Source organism: Acanthopagrus latus, chromosome 22 (genome assembly GCF_904848185.1).
Source record: "Acanthopagrus latus isolate v.2019 chromosome 22, fAcaLat1.1, whole genome shotgun sequence".
NCBI lineage: Eukaryota > Metazoa > Chordata > Actinopteri > Spariformes > Sparidae > Acanthopagrus > Acanthopagrus latus.
In genome coordinates, this window is record NC_051060.1 from 14141064 (window position 1) to 14158139 (window position 17076).

The window sequence follows — 17076 nt, forward strand, 5'->3', positions numbered from 1 at the left end:
ATGCCTCTTCTTCACCTTTCTCATGGTAATTTGTATTCTTCAGTCAGACAGATACCGCTGCACCTTGATACTGTTATCAGCGTGTCGTGAATCATGGTATCCTGAAAATTCCCATCTCGACAATAGCGAAATTAGTATTTGAACTCTATATTTAGTTACCTTCACTCTTCAGCCTATAAAGTTTATCAGTTCACTACAATGAGGATTCTTACTCACTGGAAATAAATGAGGGAGCAAATTTCCCCTTCAAAATTCTGAGACTGGGCTGCTCTGATCTACAATTAGAGCATCCAGCCTCCCCGCACTGGAGCTGGAGCCCACCCCCCGCCCTTCCTGCGCAACGGGCAGAGTGAAAAAAAAAAAACCCAAGTGCCAGCCGGGAGATGCGCGGCAGAACGAGCAGCCAGCACGGAGTGAGAGAACATGTTCACAGGAGCCTGTCGTTAATTGACTCTTTATTCTTTTGTCTCTTTTAGATAATAAGAGAAAACAACACATAACTCTTCTACATGCTGTCCGCATGGAAAAGGATTGTTGCGTCCGGACGCGAGGAGAGGCTCACCTAAAGCTCATTTAAAACACAGACTGCACCAAAGTTTGGAGTAGAATTACTCCCCCCCTGCCCAGCGTGGACTAATGATGGCGTTAATGGTTCACCTGAAGACGGTCGCTCACCTCCGGGGGAGAGGTGACAGGATCGCTAAAGTTACGTTCAGAGGTAGGGCATCTTTAACCCCTATACATGTGTGGAAGCTGAATCTCCGTGCCCTGATTTGATTGGTGTCCGGGGACGTGATGTTAAGTAAACCCGGGTGCGTAAAAAGTTTAAGTGGGAACCTTCCTGGAGCGGTGGTCACCGGAGACGCGCTGCGCTCTGATGGTCCAATGTGCCTTTTTGTAAAATGTATATATTTGCTTATTTTTAATGTTCTGGACGAATACGCTTCAAATAAATGAGAGAACGAATCATAATACACGACCATTTCCATTTTAAAGGACAAAAAAGATCCAACCCCTCATCATGATTGTTGGACTGGTTATGTAATCCTTTGTTAAACTCCCTCCTCACATCTTTTAAACTACTACTGACACTATTTAAACCAAGCACAGCAACTCTCTGTACATCCTTGTGAGTATGCTGTAGTGTAATTTTAAGTTCCATGGCTCTTACTGCTCATAAAGCAGAGAGAGGACAGCAGGTTACAACTGACTGAGCAGGGATGGTGTTAAGGGCTGGGGGGGTTGTGGGGGGTCTACTTTATTGCCAATCCTCCAGTTTCTCTGGCTGCTACAGGGTCATTATCTGGAGCCGCTCCGCCTCCCCTGCTCTACACTGGAGGGATATTTAGAGGAAAGATCGGTGGATTCATTCATCTACGTCACACCTTCCTTTGTTTGTGTGTGTGTGTGTGAGAAAGAGAGAGAGGAAATGAGGGAGGTGTGTGCGTTTCAGCACCCTGGACAGCGATCAGTTTGCCCTGACAGGTGACAGGTGTTCAATCCCAGCTGATCTCGGGTTAGCATCAGGATTGTGGAGGATGTTACAAGACCACCCACCAGCCCGTCTTTATTCCTCGGTCCACTGCTCTGTCAGTGTGTGTGTGTGTGTGTGTGTGTGTGCCGTGGAGAGGGGATGGGTTTCAGTGTTTGGCTCTGTGCTGCAGTGAATTCACCAGGGTGCTGATATCACATGAACCAATACATCCAAGTCAACAATCTGATTGTCCACATTTCCCCCGAGGTCTCAACATTTTAAAACAGTAGTGAGATTAAAAAATACGTGTACAGCACACACCTGCTGTGTTTAACCTGGGACTACACTTTATACCACATTTCTAGGACTGCAACCAGAGGTGTCACAATGTACTGTATGTATTGATGAGAACTGTGACACTACATCATGAAATATTGATGCCGTCTTAAAAATACACACATGATACGTGTATCTTGTGAATAACCTATTGCAGACGTTTCGCCATGTTGACTGTTGGCTGATGACTGTAAGTCATATCACTGTCTTTTAGCTCTGCTTTTGGTCTCTACCAGTTTCAACAGAAAATTCCCGACTCTAATTCCTCTATATCATGAGCTTACATTAGCTAGTTGCTAACTTTGTCCATCTTCCGTTTGTAGCTGAACTAGCTGATTTTCATGTCACTAAATGATATAACAATGACAACCTGGCGTTGTTTGATGAACTCAAGGGTGATTTAGATACACTTACCGGTGTTTAGATGGTATATCCAGAGATTTTCAGAGTCTGGAGGGTGATTCTGCTTGTGATCAACATAGCCAGCGGGCCATTGTCTCCTACTTTATACTTCCACTGCGACACATTTTAGAGGCAAATATTGTATTCTTTTTTGCTGCATCAGAGCTAAAGTAGAACATATTTCAAATAATTTATTTTATTACACACAATGTTTCTGATAATCAGAAAAATTATGATTATTGAATCCAGTCTTTAGCCGGGCCAAAAATCTGTCGACCCATTGAATATATATTATTTGCGTACATGTAAATATATGCAGAATTTACTTGTATTTTAAGTACATTAATATCAGTTGTTTCCAGATTTTTCCTTAAGTACTTACTTAAGTCACACAAGTAACATTTTAAAAAAATATTTCAAGTATGACTTCTGGGTGCTTTATAATGCACTGTTTTTTTCCAACATCACTTGTTAATTAAGAGAAACTGATGGTTACACTCGTGGCCCAGATAGGCTATATACTAATACATGAGAGGCAGAAACTGGGGCTGGTGCCAAGCAGGTCGTTTAAAAAGACGTTAGAGCTTTTTCACTGAGGACGACTCTTTGAGAGCAGGGAGAGTAAATCAAAACAGTTAAATTGCTCCTGAGCAGCAAATTCATGAGCTGAAACTGACTGTAAGCTCTGGGAAGCCAGATGAAGACTCAGGAGATCATTCCCAGTAGGTTTATAAGTGTTTCCTTTCACACTGTCATGATTATTTCACATGATCTTTATGGGAAATATCGGTAATGGCCACTTTAAACACAAGCAAATTTCAATTTGTGTTAAGTAGTGAGCTGGTCCTTCATTTTTTTTAGTTGCTCACTTAGCGTTAATTGACGTAAAAACCCTAGATAAAACTCATATAAGTATTATCCCATTCTCATGCAGCACATACACATTTATGTCCTTCTTTAGCTTGTATTGTGAGCTGCCCCCGTTCTCCTCAGCCCTGCCATGGCATCTTCAGACACGATATTTCTTTGGTCTGAAGTAACCCGACTTTGATGTTACTTTTGGAAGCCTTTACATAGCGACAGAGATTGTAAGTGAGCCCTGTGTTGGAATGAGTGAGGTTTAATTAAAAAGGGAAAGAACTACATCTGTTCATCTGCGCGGTCAGCTGCGTGTGTGTTATACATTTTGATATTTATGGCTCATTAGATAACAGCGAGCAGAGAGTCACTGGATAGGTGGGCGAGAGAGAGAGAGAGAGAGAGAGAGAGAGGGCATACGAGCTGGGATCAAACCTATTGTATACTGAATCACCAGCGCCCACCATATGATTAGTTTAATTTCAAACTGTAGCTACTGTTTTCTCTTGAGTAATTGGTCAGTATTTGCAAAACACTAGGAAAATGAATTATTTCCCAGTTAGAGGAGGCTAATGTCTTCACTGCTCCGCCACAGATGGTCAAATCATTTTATACTGGAATTTTTTATCACCCTCTTCACATCCTGAAATAAGCTTTTCTCCTGCCTCCATCTCTCTAAGTCGTTTTCTTCCTTTTAATCGCATTGAAAGACACAATGACCAGTATTAGCAGTGTACATACATGATACATGTGGTGCAGCAGTTCTTCTTCTGCTCACAGTGTTTGCCCCAGTCACTCTAATTACTGTGGGGTTTGGCAGCTTTTCCCTGCAGGCTATCAGTAGAGCTTCCTGAGTGCTTTCAGCTCAACCAGCTTCCTGTCTGGAGAGGAAGAGTTCTGCCAGGAAGCAGCCCCTCCTGGGCACGTCAAAACCATGTAAGACCACGAGAGAGGCTGGTGGGGAGATGTTTGCGCACATGAGGCCAGCACAGCATGTTCGTCCAGACAGGCAAGGAGACCTGATGGGATGTGTAACAACACGAGATGTCTGGAATCAGACATCTTTAATATTTTGAGAGATTAAAAGCCATAAAGCAGTGAATCACCTTGCATTCAGCTGATCCCACTGCCCATGTTTGGAAGTTCTTCTTCCGAGTTCAGTGTGTTCATTAGCTTTTACAGGTGGAATCGGATGACTTTCCCTCCACATATTGCGTTTCCAAGTGATATTACTGGTGACTCCGCTGTTGAAGAGACATCTGGATTGTTACTGTTTTACTCAGTTGCAACCACCAACAACAAAAGTCAGACAAATTGTCAGTTTATTCATTCATTTAGTCAATAATGGGGACGTGAAAGCAGATTAAATCGGGCCAGTCTGACAGCCTCACTGGAGCTCCAGTCAGCCTTCATTTTCCCAGGAGTTTTGCCGCCAGGTGGCAGATAAAATTGCAAAGTGGTTTATATGAAACTAAGCTAAACACAGACGGTGTCGTTATTCTGTACAGTGTAGTCATTACATGGTGCAATCAACATTTACTTCATAATTGCCAGTTCATGTCATCATGTGTGAACAAAATGGATGTACAGTACAATACAAAGATGGTGTCAGGTTTTATTGCTCAGATTGTTTCCACGAAATGTTAATAGCTGTTTGAAGCTTTGTGTCACAAACTCAGGACCCAAAACATCCCAGAAAAAGCACAATAATATACGTCATCTGACCTGATATTAGATCCAATGCTACTTTGTCTGGACATCAATTACAGGGCCGACCACACTGAGAACAATAACAATAAATTGATCCTAAAATTGTCAGTTCCCCAGTTGTTCCAGCGTTGAGGCTCACTTTTCCGACTATTCCGACACCACATGAATGTGTAAGTACTTGCATTCAAGGCGTCGCATAATAACGAGATAAGGAAAACTGTAGAGTTCCAAATGTGGTTCGTTATCATCTGCAACCAAGGCCAATGAATAAAATCTTCTTCAAAGGCATGGCACCCAAACTTAATTGATTTCCTGACTAGTCTTTGATGAATTCTTGCTGTTATCTGTAGCTCTCGGCTTTATCAAAGAGTGACACTTGGGCTCTTGTTGCTTATATCCCGGGACTTCCCACTGGAGAAGCCTGCAGGATCACGTGTACACCCTGGAATTTAATTAGAAAATATGATTTTCCGCTTTAAAGATGTTCACTGCAGCTTGCCTCTCTCAGTCCGCCTCTTGTCTGTCATCCACGCTGCAGCTCGGACAGCTCGTTTGTCGTCTTTTTAGCTCTAAATCTTCAATATTCTCTGTGCTGAAAAAGAGGTTTTGTGCAATCTTCCGTAACCTAGACACATCTTTTGAATTCATGTTCTATCCTGTAGCACTTTGAAGCTCCTTTGTTACATCCTGTGCTGGAGCAGAGATTTTTCCCGTGCGTTGCGTGGTGCTGCCTATGTTCTTTTTTTTTAAATTCTCATCATGCGGTTAGGAAATAAGACTAAATTAAATCACAGTATGGAACAACAAAGATGAGATGAGGCATACAGTGAGAGTATTATTACAACTTTAACATTAATGCACACCCACAAAGTCTGTATTGTGTGGTGTATGTTCTCCACGCAGACCTTTAGCTCTGGTAAAACTAAAGGAAAGCTCAGAAAGCATCTCTGTGCCCCATCATTTCTGTTAGCTATCACACTTTGCCTGCTTGAACCGAGTATGTATCTCTCCATCCCTTTTTCTTTCCTCCACCACAGGTCAATTATTCAAATGCCGCAATCCTCGCTCCGCTCTCGACCGCTTTGTTTCTCACCGTCTTCCATCCAAGGCCGAAAGGCGACCTGATTAGCAGCGTGTTGTTTTGGTTTGGTGTGGAGCACCTTACATAAGTTTCACATGGTCTACTTTTGTAAGCCCACGTCTCGGTCAGATGGAAACGCTGGTATGACAGAGATGCCTCTGTTTTGAATAATGTAGGAGGGATATTGTCTCTCTCCCTCTCTGACATTCGAGTGGTGTTTATTTTCTAAAAAGGATTTCAAAGGGTGGAGAGTGGAGCGTTTGGAAGAAGTGTGAGAGAGACTCTGAACTGGAGTCCAAATGGATTCATTTTGATATGGCTGAGCACTGGGCAATGTTGATATCATATCATCATTGTTTTGGATAATTCTCTGAGCTTTTCTCACATACTTGCCTTTACCCACTTAGTGATTAAACATTTTTGTTCGTCTTTATACACAAAGTGCTTTTGCGGTACGGTCTGACTCGAGTCTGAGAGAAGAGGAACTGAGCCTGACCCAAACTCAACAGGTAAAAATAAAATATTATGATGTTAAGGCCACATCTTGATTTTCATAGAATTATATATATTAAGTCCTGTGAAAAACACTTTCAACACAAATAATGCTAATTATACATCCGAGCCAAGCACAATCTATTTATTTCTGTTCAAACTCATTAGAACAGCCCGAGTGGCAGGCGCAGTAATTAACGCTGTATGCCCCTGTGCCTGTTTGTGTATATATACACTGCATTATGTATACACATGGATGTGTGTCAGCACACATCAGCTGTCCACATGCACCCAAACAAACATCAACACCCACACAAAGCCTCAGATACACAAAGCAAATGTGTGCAACAAAGCAGCAGTCTGGCACCATTCATGAGCATCACAAAGCAACCAGGTGAACACAGGCGGCACTGGGCCACACATGAGCGAGTCATGTTACTGTCCCGTGAATGGCTCTCTGCCCTGTGCATAACCTTGAATACACACTGCTCGAGGATATGATTGTTACCACGATCATTTAAGGAGACGATGTGGAAATTCTGTGCATTCTGTTTTCTTTTATCGCACTTCTTTTATCTTATTTTCGACTCTACTTTTTTTTTTTTGGTCCCCCGTTTGCTGCTCTGTTTTCATCCCGTCGCATAGTGAGTCATATCATAACCATTTAATTGCCTGCATTTCCCTTCCATCTCCTGAGGTCCCACGCAGGCCAGCTCATCAGCATGTTTTTCAGGTACTTAAGGCGATAATTTGTCTTCGATTGTAAACAGATTTGAGATCGTAATGGGAGAGTTTTAATGTTGATAAATGTACCTTATTGTGATTATAGATTCATGTCTCCAACCTGTATCTGACAGACCGCGGCAGAAGTCCAGATCTCTCTTTTTTCAGTTTTATTTCTGTTTTAGATGTGATCCACCAAACCAGCTTTTTTCAGTCCTATTCCTGGTGCCCCCTGCCCTGCGTCATTTAGATGTTTCCCTGCCCCAGCACATAACCAGGACATAATCAGGCTTCAGCAAAGCTTGATGACGAGCTGTGTGTTGGAGCAGGGAAACATGTAAAAGGTTAACAAGACAGAAGACAAAACAGATACAAAAGAAATTAAGAAATCCCATTTAAGTGAAGTTACTGAGACCAATGTTAGCATATATTAACAGAAATCAATAGCTGAAATTGCTCGCTTGGGACTTCGTGGAACTCTTCTAAAGTCTCTGTTGGTCACGTGACGATCAGCATTTTCAACTTCCCTTGCCGCGGCTCTCTCCATTCAATGACTCTGACTTGGGAACAGGGCTGGTCTGATGAGGGAGATGCAGCGCAGGTGTGGAGTGAAAGGCAGGTGGAGTGGTGATGAGCACGAGGACACAGGAGGGAAAAAAGAGACGCCACAAAAAGTTGGGAGTTGTAATCTGCAAATGAAGTTAAGAAACAAGGCTCCGCTCACGCTGTGCGTCCACCCCCTCAGACCGAAACTGACAATGATTGCAGTGTCATTATTGAACAATTGATCTGTTCTTAGCCTCTAAATTCCTCCTCCTCTTCCAGGTCTGCCCTTCTACAGCCGCGTGGCAGAGAACTGCGATGACGTGGCTCACTTTAATGAGGTCAGTGTCTTCATTTACTCCGTCACACACCAACCCACCTACGTAACGACCGATCAGCAATTATCTCTTGAGTTAATAGAAGCCACGACCTCTCCTCCTCCAGTGCAGATAACCAAACTGCAGGCTTTTTTTTAATGAACCCGCTGGTGAGTCGATGATCAGCCATTACGTAGATAATGTGGCCGTTACTTTTAACTTGGATGGGTGTCTGCTCGAAGATTTGAAGTGTAATACAACTCAACCTTATTAGAAGTAAGTGAGTACAGGAAGGTTTACACCCACACGATTTCTTACTGTAACTGATAACGTCTCTAACTGCCACTGAGAGATGAATTAATTTGAATGCAACATTTCCAGCTCTTTGAGTTGTGTGAAAGTAGCTCCGTTGGAAACACGCCACAGTGAATCTACGTTAACATGAAAAATAAAGAACAGCTTGTACACCTCTTACCTTATTTACATTTACATTTACATTTAGGGCATTTAGCAGACACTTTTGTCCAAAGTGACTTACAATAAGTACATTTGTCACAAGAGAGAAAACAAGACATATCAATGTCAGTGGAGTAAAAGAAATATAGAAACAAGTGTCAAGACCTCATCTGAGGATCGTAACTGCTATTTGTCAAAGATTCTTTAAGTGCATAAATGGCTATGATACGAACGATACAAGTGCATACCATTTTTTTTGGGAGGGTGGGGGGTCGGAAGGGACGGAGGGAGCTATGCTGTGCGGGGTCAAGGTGAGGAACAAATGAGTCATGAGTCTTTTTTGGAAGTGATGGACAGTGATTTTGCTGTTCCAACATTGTTTGGGAGATCGTTCCACCACTGAGGTGCCAAAACAGAGAATAGTCAATTCTACCTAGTGGCCAAACGTTGTAGTTACGTCACATTAGGTGTAGAGCATAAAATAATCTTCTTTGTGGAAGAAGTGGCTTGGAAGTTAGTGTCACAAACTCACGCAAAATGACTAATTTGGCCATCATGATGTCATCTAGTTGATCCAATAACATTTGGAAAGACGAGTAGAGCAATTCGATTATTTGTTCTCTCTATACAGTTAAGCTGGTGGCTAAACCGGACGTCATGGTGCATTCAAGTGCACCTCATAAAAAACGTAAAATAAAGTTGTTGGGGGAAAAAAAACACAGTTGTCATACAATAGTGTAGCTGTCAGTGCTGAAAATACAATTGAATAGAAAGTCAAATTATATACTGGCTTCAGAGAATCGTGACACCTTTCAGGGTCCTTATCTATAGATATAGAAAACATTCCCACAAGACTCCCACTCCTCTACAGCCATGTGTAACATAGACTGTATCGCCATCCTCTGAGGAAACTAGGCTTTGTGTAGCATGCTTTGCTATAGCATGTAGCAAATTTGCTTGACATTTTGATGGAGACATAGTTAATAAATATGACATGAGTAATTATCACATAAATCAAGGATGGCATCCAAAGTACATATACTTTGGATTCTTTTTTATTTTATCCAAGATATAATTGATGATTTCCATCCCATCATGCATTGTGTTAAAAGTATGTTACACTTTGGGCGGGTCTTCAGTCTGGCTACATACAGGGCTAAGGACTATTTCCTGTGTTGGCACTTGACATTGGCATTGCACATAGATAAGCAGGTGCAGACTCCTCATACATGTATGTAATGGGATTCTGGACTGGACAGAAGCCCAGGATCTTCATGCTGTGAGGCGACAGTGCAAACCAGGGAGTCAGCCGAGCGTCACGTCTCATCAACCTAATTCACTTTCAATCGCAAAATCTTACTGATTCTCACTTGCAAATGGCCGGCGTCCTGTCAAGTGTCTCCTAATGGCCCTCTGCATGTTCACTGATGGCCTATCAGGGTCTGAGAGGAGGTGCAGAGGTAGAGGCCTCCACTCGTGCATGACATCGAACACTCGCTCTGTTGTAATTAAACCAGGCACTCCAGCGCTGCAGTGAGGAAGTGTTGGCCCCATAAAGAGCCTTTCTGAGGTAGTTTTAACTCGACAGTGAAAGTTTAGTGGACGTGAAAAACTGAAAACTGATTCCGAGCAACAGCGCAGACCTGAGTAAGCCTCCGGGATCCTGCGGATTTCATTTGAGCCATCCTGGTTCTGGCTGGTCAGCCTCGTCTCCCTATGGCTGCTGAGGGATGCTGGGAAATGTTCCCAATAGGATTCCTCCGGGCTCCTGTCGCACTGAGAAGCCAGCTTTATGATTGATTTCAAATGCAAAGAGTCGTAAGAGATAGGCGAGGGGGGGAGAAGGGTATGAAAGAGATGAGGCCTGAGGGATCAGGAGAGACGTGTTGGGAGGAAATCCACACAGAGCGGAAGCAGAAGAGACAGAACAGAGGTAGGGGGTGAAGTCAGGGAATGAAAGAAGCAAAACAAAAAGACAGGGAGCCTCAAACACCTTCAAACAGGAGGTTTGACTACAGTTTTTTTTTTTTTCTTTCTGAGCTGCGAGCTTTCACAAAGAAGAACATTTTTCCTTTGATGGGCTCACAAGCACAGTGCTGCTTCCTTTGCTGATAAGAGGAGCTTTTTGTTTTTAGCCTAATCAGGAAAATGGCTAAATGACTGTTCACATTTGGCCTTAGTCCCGCACACACACACTCCCAAACAAACATTCAGTGAGCCTGCAGAAAGAATTCTGTTTTTGTGGGTGCAATACAAGAAAGAAAAGCAGACAGAAGGCAGAAATGTGTCAGAAATATTTATTATAGTTATATTATTCCCAAGGCCAAACTGCAGTAACTGGTATAGAACTGAGTAGCTGCCACTGATATGTGATCTCTTGTGACAGCCTCACCCGATGCTCTCGTCTCAGTCCTGTAGAGCTGGGGAGGTCGTTAGCATCACTCAGCATCAATGAAATGTCCGGGCTTCCCTTGGGACGACTTGTGCTTCCAGTGGCTCCTGAGTCGGTGTTTGTTTGTGCGTGCGCTGCATGCGGCTGGTGCCCGAGTGTTCGCGCACAGTTGGCCTGGCCACCGCTGCCCTCCAACAAACACCCATCACATCCTCCTCATCTGACATCTTCATCCTCAGCAACTGAAACATTTGCATGGTTCGGTAGGCTCAGTCCTGCCCCTGGAGTTGAGGGGGCCATTAGCATAGAGTTGTGTGTCTCGTTGCTTTATGCATGGACTAGCAGGACGCCTTTGAACTAGTGTGCGGATAGGCTGGATGGGGAATCTGTATTCATTATTCATTCCATGGTGGGACTTTTAGCTGCAGTACACCAGGGCTTCCCCCTCACTGGTTAGACATAACTGGAGCAAAGAACAAAGAGCCCTGCAAGTACTGTATGTGGCCACAGGGTTCACTGAGCGGAGATATATATGTGTGTGTGTGTGTGTGTGTGTGTGTGTGTGTGTGTGTGTGTGTGTGTGTGTGTGTGTGTGTGTGTCCATGTCAGTGCGAGTGCAGCAGAGATGCGAGGGGGGTAAACACAAGAGCTTGATCAAGAAATGTGCGTTTGTGTAGTTTACAAAACAGATGCCGAGAGACTTGCAACTATGCAGACAAGGCAAAGGGAATTATTGTGCAAACATAATGAATGCAGGAATATTCGCTTCCAGCTGCTGCCGTACAGCGCAGCACTGTGCTAAGTGCACAGTCTGACTTTTTAATGAGAGTCTTGTAATGCTTTAAATCCGGAATCTGATGACTTTTTCATGGCTTTTCGAGGTAATTGTGTGCTTAACCGTTTTCAGCCCTGTCCCCCAACAAATAGCGTTTTGTGTGCTGTTGCTTTGTCGCATGTTGTTATTGCCGCAATGAGGAAACACTGTAAGTTAGAATAGAATGTCCAAAACATGGGCAGCTAACAAAGAAGGTAAAATGGAGGCAGCAGATCCACGGATATCATTTTTTAAATTCAATTCTTCCTTGCCAAACGCCCTGGCGCAGACATTTCCCACAATACAACTCTGTTACTGACAGATTCTGGTGCATCACTCTTTTAGCAGCTACTGTAACGTTGCCTCGAGCTACTAGCCTTCAGCCAATATGAGGAGCAGACGACAGAGATGTGATAAGCTCACCTCTCTCTAACTCACCAACCCCCCTGAGTTTTTAAACTTGTAGTTATCAGCACCAACTGACACCACTTGAAGCAATTTAGCAGACTTCACACAGCTCCCTCTGGAACCAAAACAACTTTTTTTTACATATGCATTAATACTCCCCAGGACCTCTAAACAGACTTTGATGTGGAAAGTTGTTCTGGAGATCTCCTTTAATGAAAATCTACCTCCAAGTTGGAAACTGTTGATGCTGATTGTGTCAGCAAAATGTTCACTGACGATGTGTTGTATTAGTTATCTGCTCAGACCATCTCAAAGTTTTGATGACTGAGTGCCAATTTGTGGAGCCATCATATGACTGAGGGCTGCACCAGACAAAAAAAACCTTGAATTGATCGTATGAGCTGTGATCTGTCTTATAATGGCATTTAAGATTGAATATCTTTAGCACACTATTGACCTGTTTGCAGGTAAAGCAGATGACATTATTTGCCCCCCAAAGTCCAGTGAACTAGGAGTTGATCCATTCTTTTCTGACACCTCCTCACCAGCCATGCAGCAATTTGTCCATTGTGGATTTTCCACATTAAATTGCGAAGACGCAGCTGAAATGCAGCAGTAGAAATTGATGACAGAAGGAATCCCTGCGACACTCATGTGGTGCCACAAGAAGCCACGCTAACACGTAGCTTGCTGCCAGGCATCATTACTAACTTGACAGATGCTGGTTAATAGAGCCAGTCGATACTTTTCCCGTTTGCTTTATTGACAGCATGTAGTCTGGCTGGCATGGATCTGATGACTCATTTTATCCCAGTATGAGATTTTGGAGAGAAGTTTGTGACAGTCATGAACCAGCCAGAATTGTGAGTAGATTCTATCGAATTGCCCACCTAGGAACTGGAATCGAATCCTGAGATTGCCAAAGATTCACACTCCTACTTTTTGTGGTTATGTTAAGGCACTCTGAGCCCTTGTTTAAGGCAAACATCATGCTCTTGGTGTAATCTCAACCCAGGGCCGGCTTGAGGCATAAGTGAACTAAGCGGCTAAGTACCCTCTAAGGTTAAAATGTGCTTGGTTTGGTGTAAATAGCAATTATATTAATAGAGGGGTCTACCAAGCCCAGGAGCCCCAAAACATTTGTGGTATGAGAGCAAGAACAGATTACTGAATGAGCCTACCAGGCCCAAGAGGTCAAGGGGCCCTGAAGCCTGTTGTTGTGTGAAGTCACTACCTCAATAAGCCAAAAAGCAAAAGAATATAGGAAATCACACTGTCTCAAGCTTAAACTGACTTGTGGCAAGAGACATGGAACATTTGCTTTGTGAACATGTTGCCAACGCAGGATCTTTGCCTCAAAATGCTTTTATTGCCTCAACCCTAACCATCAAGGGACACAGGATACTCTAGGCGATGCACCTCAAACATGCTCTGTTTGACCTACGTACAGCCCAAAGACTGGACTAAAACTGATTTGCAAAAGAAATTATAAGTATATAAGTGCAAGTTTTCAGTTTGAGTTGGAGTTATGTGACTGCTGGTGCTCTAGTTTGCCCCTGACAGCCTAACCAGCCCAATCAGAGCTCTGAACTCCAGGGAGGGCTGTGGCTGACCGAAGAGAGTAAAGAGACCACAGTGAGGTCACATCCACAAAACTTCCCTCGGTAATCAAGTTTGTGAAGTTAGTCAGGCGTGTCTGTTATATGAGAGTATATCACGATCAGGGTGAGGTTTTTAAACTAATATACATCCCACTCTGTAGTACAGGACTCATATCAAGTGATTCCCTGAAGATTTCAAGACTTTTAAAACATAAGTTCATGCATTAGATTCAACCCTGCAGGTCGTATTTCGGCCGATGCGTTACCGACCACTTGACCACCAGTAAGGAGACGAGGAGTAGCAGTCGCTTTCGGGCCTGGCACAAACTGGAATATTTCTGGTACTAAAAATAGTCTGATTTCACCACTTTTTAAAGAGTGGAGTCGGGGGCTGCTCCAGGGAGGTGCTTTCCTATCTCTGAGTACACTGAATAAATGATGATCTGTGCAGAATGCTGGCTTTGCTCAGTTAGAGTTGGAAGGAAGCTGAAATTCAAGCAGCCAAAATGAGAACATCAGAATCTACAGTCACTGCATAGAACCTAATGTTATTACTTTCCATTTTTTTTACTCTGGTTTATGCAATAGTATTGTGGATTAGGAACAAAGGAAGGAAGGACGAAGGAACAAACAAATCCCTGTGCACACACAGGGATATATAACGAAAATCATATACATTGGTAAAGCTGTATTTTCACTTTGCCGTGCGTGCCCTCAGGGAAAGAAAATATACAGCATGTCAGCGCCTCCTCCTCTTTAGCTGCTGGCGAGTGTGTTCGTGTGCATCAGCTTGTAACTCCTCTGCTGAAGGATTCCCTCTCCAGAGTGACATGGCACCGCACATTCGCTCAAAAATCAATTGTACAAAGTAAAGCAACCCACGGGAAAGTTCTTTAACTACAGAGTATTATCTGGCACTGTAAGAACAAAAAAGAAAATGCACTGAAAGAGTCCAGGGCGACCAGGCCCAGAGTTATATTCAGGTTCAAGGCAACAAAGTAACATGGGTGCAAATGTAGGCTTGACTTAAACAGTGGCTACCATCTGGCAGCGTGAGTGTCGCAGGGCTCAGCGTAAGAAGGCAGGCTCGACTGCAGGATTAGGTACAGCTGTCGGATTCTGCTCAGCTCCGTCTCCACCACACCTGTCTCCCTCAGGTAATCACACACACGGGGAGAGGAGAGGGAGAGAGACACACTGGGGAAGTGGAAACAATTAAAGTCTGACTTCATTTGACAACATTTAACAATCCCATGTCGCATCCTGCTCAGAAACAACTGGGATGAAGCCTGAAATGGACGATCTGGCCAGTGATACTGTATGATAAAGACATATTTAATGGCTGTCTCCACAGCACTGTGTCAGCACTGGATAAAGGTCTGCCTGCATCATTTCCCATTCAGGTATAGGGGGAACAAAAGCTCTGGCTTGATTGCATGTCTTTAAACCAGTCACAAACGTCTCTGCGATTTGGTTCAACCCAGGATGCAGCGACGGTGTCTCTGCGCAATAGTACAGAGGGAAACTTGGTTGTATGTGAGGACATGAGCCTATTGAAATGGTCAAATCCCTGCTAAAGAAAAGTTGTCAGCTGCTAGATTGTTTACGTTTGTGAGAGTAACTTGCTAGTTTCAGCGTGTAGATTGCTAGCTTGGAGGATGTTGTGGTTTCATGTAGAGATGGGATTTTGAAAAGGGTAAATGCAGACAGCAGTAGAAAAGGGGGAAGAGGCCCCCAATGATTTACTTAATTCCAACAGTCTACATCCAGCGGGTTAGATTATTTAGTGCCAATCAGGATCTACAATCCAAATTACCCACCTACATTCTGTTGAGCAGCATGTTTGGTATTGTGTGGTGTATCATTGTAAAAAGAAGGTACTGTTGTACTAGTGCAAAGTATATAACAGTATCTCCAGATCAGTTGGGTGGCATGTTTCATAAGTTTTGTGTTCGGGCAGCTCAAATCCAACAATAACTGTTCATTGTCCTCGGTCCAGATTTTCTTGTCCTCCACAAATTCTTACTTTTAGTTAATAAATACAGTTAATTCAATACCAGTGTGGGCTTTTGTTTTTTGTGACTCATCACATTTGGATAAAAGACACAAGAAGAACAGAAGGTAGAGCCTCTATTGTTGAACAGAAGAAAGAAAAAAAACCTCATCAGCAGAAAAGTTTTTGAACTGAGGGGTGAGTGTTATCTCCAAGCACAGCACCGTCTATTTCTAAGGAGTTGTGGAGCAGCTTACTTGATAGATGCACTGTTCATTATCGCTGCACCATCTGGTCTTCCCAAGCCGAAACTTAGCAGTTAATTGCAGTTTTATTAGAGTCCGGCTCGAAACAAAATGAGATTTTATTGAATGAACCGGCAAAAGGGTTTGTACCTGTCCACGCTACCACTCAATTAAGGGTTTCGCTTGGTTTAACCGCCCACTGCTCTTACAGAAAAGACTCACATTTTGATGGTTTAAACTTGATTTAGCAGAAGTGCGGGGTTAAAATGTATCCAAACACTGTCAGTAACTAATGCAATTAACAGTTGTGTTTACATAGAATCAGTTCAGAGCTTGTGGCTGCTACAACTGTTCATAAATATTCATCATGGGTGAATAAAAGATTCTGACTAGATTAATGTCAAAATGTCAACACCCATGGCTCTTTATTTGACACATGTTGCACATGAGACAGAGATGAATGCAGACACGTTGGAGCAAGAGGATAAAGTGACATCTGGGAAACAGAGCGGGGATGGAAATGAAAACGAGGATAGACAGTCCAATTGGAAAAAAGTAAATTGAGACAGAGTTGGTGGGGGGCTGGTGGTGTAGGATGCAGTGGGACTGCAGCGATGTCAGTGAATTGGACTGAAAGATCGAGTTTCTCAGCAGAACCATCTTATCAGAAATGCTGTTTCATCTAGACTGACAGGTGCACATGCACACATAGTGTATATGCTGCAGTGGTGGAAGAATACAGTTCAAAACGGCAGTATAACTGTACAGTAAAATACAAAACATGGATTCAGAAGTTTACTTCAGTGAAAGTACAAGACAGCAAAATGTGCCCATTGTCCCGAAATGTTGTTCCTTTCTCTGTGTAATTATACTATTCCTAATAGCTAATTAAGAAGGGCGGACTACAAAGAGCCAAAGAAATGAAAGAGAGACGATAAACAGCACGGAGGATGAAAACAGCCTCACCAAGACAAAAACAACTACAAGGAGACTAAAATGGCAACTAAGCCATAAAAAAAACATCAAATAGTCAGAAACAGCTGGACACTCCCACACAGGGTTTAAAACCTGCAACTCCCTCCCAGTTAGTTAGAACTGAAGAAGCCTCTTAGATGAAAGGTGAAACATCTTAAACAAGTCCAGTTGCCTACGATACAGCACCTAGAACCACACATGAACAGAAAAATGTACGACAAATTGACAAAAAATGGCTACAAAGATAGATAAATAC

At 43.1% G+C, this 17076-nt stretch overlaps 1 protein-coding gene across 9 annotated transcripts in view; it reads left to right on the forward strand.

Moving 5' to 3' along the window:
• The first annotated feature begins 384 nt into the window (after nucleotides 1-384).
• otofa (otoferlin a) overlaps nucleotides 385-17076 on the forward strand; it is an 84443-nt gene continuing 67751 nt past the window's right edge. For 8 of the 9 annotated variants that reach the window (XR_005072442.1, XM_037086006.1, XM_037086011.1 and 5 more), the window contains exons 1-2: nucleotides 385-718; nucleotides 7902-7960. Coding sequence is in view for 7 of the 9 variants with exons in the window: in XM_037086006.1 (XP_036941901.1) it covers nucleotides 637-718; nucleotides 7902-7960 (141 nt within the window). In the remaining 2 variants the exon portion in view is untranslated. Of the gene's footprint in view, nucleotides 719-7665; nucleotides 7804-7901; nucleotides 7961-17076 lie in introns of those variants that run through there. The other variant, XM_037086015.1, reaches the window with a different exon arrangement.